The sequence below is a fragment of the Emydura macquarii genome, unplaced genomic scaffold, assembly GCF_026122565.2.
Source record: "Emydura macquarii macquarii isolate MOO-44397 ecotype Brisbane River unplaced genomic scaffold, CSIRO-AGI_Emac_v2 contig_2871, whole genome shotgun sequence".
NCBI classification, from domain to species: domain Eukaryota; kingdom Metazoa; phylum Chordata; order Testudines; family Chelidae; genus Emydura; species Emydura macquarii.
The window spans coordinates 504486-510731 of NW_027133008.1; the positions used below are offsets into that span (position 1 = coordinate 504486).

Consider the following 6246-nt stretch of genomic DNA (forward strand, 5'->3'; position numbering starts at 1 on the left):
TCTACAACTTATATTTTATTGTGTGCTATGTTCTTTTCAAAGATGAAGTAAAGGGGGTGGGAGGGAAATGTCGCCAGGAGATGGATGTCTCAGTTGGCAGCAATGGTCTCCTCGATCCAGCTCACATAGTTACAGACTTTGGTGTAGACGCCGGGGTAACCTTGCAGAGCACACCCCATTCCCCAGGACACAACTCCTTGGAGTTTGCCATTGCAGACAACTGGGCCACCGGAATCACCCTGTAAGGGAAAGCATTTGGGTGTTACAGACACAAGCTAATTCAGGCAGAAGAATCCATTCAGCTGATCTGGAACTAGCCGCAGGTGACTCTTGAAAGTGCTGGGTAAGGAGCAGCAGAGTCCATCGGCTCTGTTATGGCTGACGGGCTGGGCAGAGAGATAGGAGATACCTCACAATTCCCACTGTTCCTCTATTGATTATCATCTCACCTAGGACCCGTCAGTAGCGCCTGGAGCTCCAATGCTAACCACAGTAAAAAGCCCCACATATCTAACTCTGCTGTTCTGAGACTGGATTGGAGGTAGACATCTGCCTCTGTCCTCGTGATGTTCATCCTGTTCTTCCCCGCCCCCGATCAGAGGCTGAATTGTATTTAGAACTGAGAAGTGAAATGCCCTGTAGTTCACACCTTGATCCCCTGAGCCATCCAGTGCAAACCCCCAAACACACCCTCCAAACTCCTGAGAACATTCTTTTCCTCATCACATCTTCCAGTTAATTCTTTGCAGGTTCTCAGAGTTCTGGCACGCGGGATGGAAGAGGAGGGACAAGAGCAGCTGAGCCCTGTCTCAGCAGAACAAGAGAAAGTGAAGGCGTCTCACCTGGCAGGAGTCTTTGCCACCCTCCAGGAATCCCAAGCAGATCATGTTTGTAGTGATTTGTCCTGGGTAAGCATTATTGCACTCATCATCACTCAGAACCGGAGCGACCAGACATTGGAGAAGCTCGGGGTAATTAGCTGCCGACAGAGAGAGGAGAACATTAAGATTCATCTTAGAAAGCAGACAGGCCAATTACTACAAAGACTGGTAGGTTTCTGGGCTACAGAATCCAACAAAGAGGAGGGCAGTAAGAGCTACTGACCAATATGAGCAGATGTCTGTAAAGAGGACCTCAATGATTAGAATAGTAAAATAACTGGGGTTACTGCAGGGCAGGACTGAGGGGCGTTGGCAGAGCTGGGAGGGGAGCTCAGCACTGGAAAAGCTGGGGGCTGCAGGGCAGGACTGGGGGCATCGGCAGAGTTGTGTGGGGAGGGCAGGACTCGGATCGCCGGGGGGTTCTAGCAAAGTGTGCAGATAATTGGCAGAGCTGAGTATGCAAACCCCAAGACTGCAAGAGCGAAAAGAGTTGCAGGTAAAGTTTGAGATGCATATGGGTCCCATGACTGTAATAACAGGATAAGGGGGCTGTGTGTCATGTGTGAGGCGCACTCATACTCACAGCCACTGCTGAGGGTGTTTCCCCACCCAGAAATCAGGCATTCAGTCCCAGCAGCCACACAGGCAGAGGGAAGCGAGATGGCTGTGACACGGGAGTTCAGACTAGCTGGGCTTGCCAGCTTGATCAGCATGATGTCGTTATCCAGGATCCACGAATTGTACTTGGGGTGGCGGATGATTTTAAGGGAGTTGATGAACTGCTCGTCCCCTTCCAGCACGTCGATGTTGTACTCCCCGAGCCTCACCTGGATGCGGCTGCAAAATGTACCAGGAGACGTGGAAGGCAGTTAGCCACAAACAGCATGGAAAGATGTGACCACCAAGCGGCACTGCGCAGCTCCCTGCATTGTGTAGTGATGGCGTGTAAATTCGGTCACTGATCACAAACGAAATAATTGTGACTGACTGTCACGGCAATCGTTTTACTGAAATCAAACCAACGGTCCATCTACTTTGGTACCCCCTCTGCAACAGAGGCACAAGCTAGATGCTTCAGAGTAAGGTCTTAAACCCACCCAGTCAGCCTAGCTATTTAGGAGCATGCCAGGAACGGGAATTTTGGTGCTTGATCCCAAGGGGTGAGTGGCGAATGCACAGAAGCAGGAGGACTGATTCTTGCCTTGGTTGAATATTTGTCTACACGGCACAATGACAGTGACATTCACCATCTCTGTCAGTTCTAATCATAACAGATAGAGATGGAAATCCCTGTCAGGACACTAGTCCAGTAGATCTCCAACTGTGGCCCATGGTCAGAAGAATGAAAGAGTCTGAGAATTCACTGCTGGGGTGTATACAGGAGAAGATCCTTCTCTTGTGAAATGCTCTGCAGAAGGAGTGTTCTGGAGAACCCTGATCTAGACCATCCCGCAGTGTCAGCTCAGGATATTCCTTACAGCATGCAGCCAGCTACGCTCTCCAGATCCGTCATGAACCCAGGAACGGTGACTGGTTTTTATTTTTAGCATTGTGGGAAGAGCAGTAACATATTACATTTCATTAGCAAACAAGATGAGTTACCTCCCGGAAGGTGGATGCAGTTCAGCCACTCTGAACTGCAGTGACTTTTGCACCTGGTTACTGAAGGGCAGAACTAGACCCTGAATAGGAAGTATGTAGAGGGATCTCTTCACTTCCTGCATGGACATACAGCCGCCTCTAGGGAAGCAGCTGACTAACAGCACCTAGCAACGTTAGTTAACAGGTTAGGTCAGGAAACAAAGAAGCAGAATGGATCCAACTGAAAATTCTGGGGGAATTAAAGGAGAAAAGAAAGTACTAAAAACATTTGGGAACTGGCCTGAACAGATGGACCGTCAACCACCTCACTAGGAGACAAGTGTTATGGGACCTCTCGTGGTGGCCAGACGCACCTCCTGGCACTGTGCAGTGTACTACGTCAGAGGGCAGTGTCTCCTACAGAGTCATCCGCATCAGAGTTCCTCAACCTGTGGTACATGTACCCCTGGGGTACGCAAGACACAGGCAGGGTGTATCCAGGAAAAACAGAGTGAAGGGGAGGCAGGCTGCAGCTGCCAACTTCTGGGGAAGCCAGTCTGCAGCCCCCTGCTTCCTGCCTGGTCTCAGCTCCCAGCTGGGATGCGGGCGGCAGCGGCCAGAGTCCCAGAAAGCCAGTCTGCAGCTGCCTGCTTCCCGCCCGGTCACAGGTCCTAGCTGGGATGTGGGCGGCAGCTGCCAGCTTTTGGGGAAGCCGGGCGGCAGCCCCCTGCTTCCCGCCCGGTCACAGGTCCTAGCTGGAAGACAGGTGGCAGCCGCCGGCTTCCTGCCAGGTCCCAGCTCCGAGCTAGGAGGTGGGTGGCAGCCCCCAGTTTCTGGGGAAGGGGGGCAGTAGCCCCTCGCTTCCCACCTGGTCACAGCTCCCAGCTGGCAGGCGGGTGGCAGCCGCTAGCTTCTGGGGGAAGTGGGCAGCAGCCTCCTGCTTCCCGCCAGGTCCCAGCTCACAGGTGGGTGCCCGGTGGCAGCCTCCTGCATCTCGCGAGCTGACCTGGAAGCTGGGTGGCAGCCACCCGTGCCCCAGCACCAAGCCCAGTGACAGCCTCCAGCGCCCCGGCTTGAAGACGGGCAGCAGCCGCCTGCCCACATCCCTGGGTCCCAGCCGGCGCTGAAGCCTGCTCTGCCCCAGCTCAGATTGGGTGGCAGTCGCCCACCTCCTGGGCTGGCAGCCAAGTGGCAGCTGCCTGCAACTTGCCCAGGTGGCAGCCCCCCTCCCTGGCTCAAAGCCCAGTGCCCAGAAACTTGTCAATGTCACTGCTCTAGCTGATCAGTGAAACTGACAACTATGACAGCCCAGATGTCACCAGTTACCCTCTTTTCCTGTCTTTCTATCGCCCTCCCTCCCTCTATCTCAAATCTATGGCATAAAATTTGGTGCGGTGCTTTATATTCCCCAGCACTGGCATGCCGCCCACAGCCTCCTAGCTTTGGCCAACATCAGCTCTAGCCCAGGTACATACCTGAGTTGTGCACCCCTGGTGTAAAGGTGGTAACCCTGCCACACTAGATCTGACATCTGTCCTATCACGGCCTTGTACACTCAGCCCTTCCTCCAACACGTGGCTCACATTAGTCTGTAAATATCAAATCCCGTGGAAAATGGAGTGTTGGGTACTTATTACCATTTTCAGAAGTTAGGGGGCACTTGCTATTTAAAAGGTTGAGAAACACTGATCCACATCACACCCTGTGACATGAATTTTTCTTTGTTGCTCTGCCATCCATATACGGGCAATTCTGATTAATTTATGAGACTGGACAGAGGCTGCATGTCCACAGGCAATATGTAACCCTGTAAACTCACGATTTGTAGCAGTGAGCAGCTGACACGACCCATTGGTTATTGATGAGGGACCCCCCGCAGAAGTGGTACCCAGCGTTCAGGGACACCTGGTAGGGGACAGAGTTCTCTGGGCAGGTGTAGCCTCCTACGATCTTGTCATCATCATCCTCAGGGACAGCAACTGAGGGAAATGGGGAAACCAGGTGTTAAAAAAATAAATTGGAACCCAGTGACTTGAAATGAAGCTGCACCTAATGAATAGCAAGTTATTTAACCATACCCTTAAAAGCTTTGGTTTACAGGAGTCTTCTCCACATCTCCGAAGCCCTGCCCTCCACAAATTGTCCATGTTTTGTGCCCACCACCCCATAAGGGATGAGCTTGTAACAATTCTCCTTCTGGTTCAGGAAGAAAACAAGTTTGGAGCTCATCAGCTCTGCTCCCAGTGAGATAACAATGGAGAGTTCTCTCATATCTCAAACTCTGAGAGTTTGAAAGTCTGAAACACTGAAAGACCTCGCAGTATTTTACAAACTGTAAGTATATATACGAGAATTCCTATACCCACCACTAACGGGCTGCAATCTCTGGCATGGAACTGTGGCGTGGCTGTTTAACAGTGAACAGAAACAATACACATTGTTTAGGGCAAGAAATGAAGAAGAATGTCAAGACCAATTGAAACTGCCAATGGATTTTTTTGTTTCATTGCAAGGAGACAGAAATACAGAGACAAAAGACAGAGGGAAAGAGAGTGAAAGAACGAGAGAGTGAGCGAGCGAATACAGAGAAATACAGTATCTGAGAGAGGGAGCAGAAAGTTAGAGGTCTGAAGGGGGCAGAAAAAAGGAGAGAGGCAGAAAGGGGGACAGACTGGACAGACAGAAGAAAAGACAGGAGATCTGCAGACAAGGGGAAAGCAGTAAGTTTCTGGTAGAACACCACTGATCCCTGGGAAGAATCAGAGAATCAGAAGAATTAAACAGCTTTGGAAAACTCACCTGCTGCTCCCAGGCAGGCAAGAATCAGGAGAAACTTCATGGTGTCTCTGTCAATGAGCCCTGTCAGCTGTGATAGGTTTAGCTGAAGAAATCAACCCACTTTATACCTTCCAGTGGATGTTTTCTTCCCCAATTCAAGGTCCCACCAGATTCTCACTTCCCAGGGTCTTACCTCAGTTCGGACAAATTTATTTACTTTATCAAGCTAAAAAGATAATAAAGTGACTCCAGCTGCCACAGAAACCAGAGCATTTCCTGAAATTAGAAGAGCACATATACAGCTCTATACTGCCCTGCTGGTGCCCTTCGGTCCTGCCCTGCACCCCACTGCTATTCCAGCCCAGGGCTCCCCATACTGCCCTGCCAGTGCCCCTCGGTCCTGCCCTGCACCCACTGCTATTCCAGCCCTGTGCTCCCCACACTGCCCTGCCAGTGCCCCTCGGTCCTGCCCTGCACCCACTGCTATTCCAGCCCTGGGCTCCTGTGGTGAATGTGGAAATTGTTGGTAATATTTTTATGATCCATATGCGTGGCTTGATTTCCCTGTGAGCTTTGTATTGCCAGATGATGAGTGCAAAGGGAAGCAATGGGTGTTTGCGTCACTGCATAGGTGGAGACCAGAATCGTTAACATGAACTAAATTGGACCTACAAATGTAAATGGAGGATCTGGAGGAGATGAAGGAAAAACTGATGACCAGAATTTTAGCACCTAGCAACTGAGATTCCACGGCTGGCTGGACATGTGAACTCAGTGTGGTTGGCAGCAGGAGGACAATAGACAAAAGGTGTGAGGAGCCTGGGCTAAGAAGAGGGTTCGCAGACATGCAGTGGGAAATGTGGGACAGGCAGAGAGACAAAGGGATGGGGAAGAGTGAAGCTGGAGCTCAGGAAGAAGGAGGGCATGGCAAAGCCCTGGCTTCCGCTGCTATGAACTCTGTCCAAAGCCTGCCTCTCCTACTAACACAAAGACTTTCAGGGCTGTG

At 51.2% G+C, this 6246-nt stretch overlaps 1 protein-coding gene across 1 annotated transcript; it reads right to left on the reverse strand.

The window, feature by feature from the left end:
- On the reverse strand, nt 1-5361 carry PRSS2 (serine protease 2). Its single transcript, XM_067568310.1, has 5 exons — nt 5262-5361; nt 4282-4441; nt 1465-1718; nt 843-979; nt 1-239 (listed from the first exon to the last, which is right to left on the reverse strand). Exons 1-5 carry the CDS (start codon nt 5299-5301, stop codon nt 90-92), a joined length of 741 nt encoding a protein of 246 aa, XP_067424411.1. The 5' UTR covers nt 5302-5361; the 3' UTR covers nt 1-89.
- Nucleotides 5362-6246: the final 885 nt, after the last annotated feature.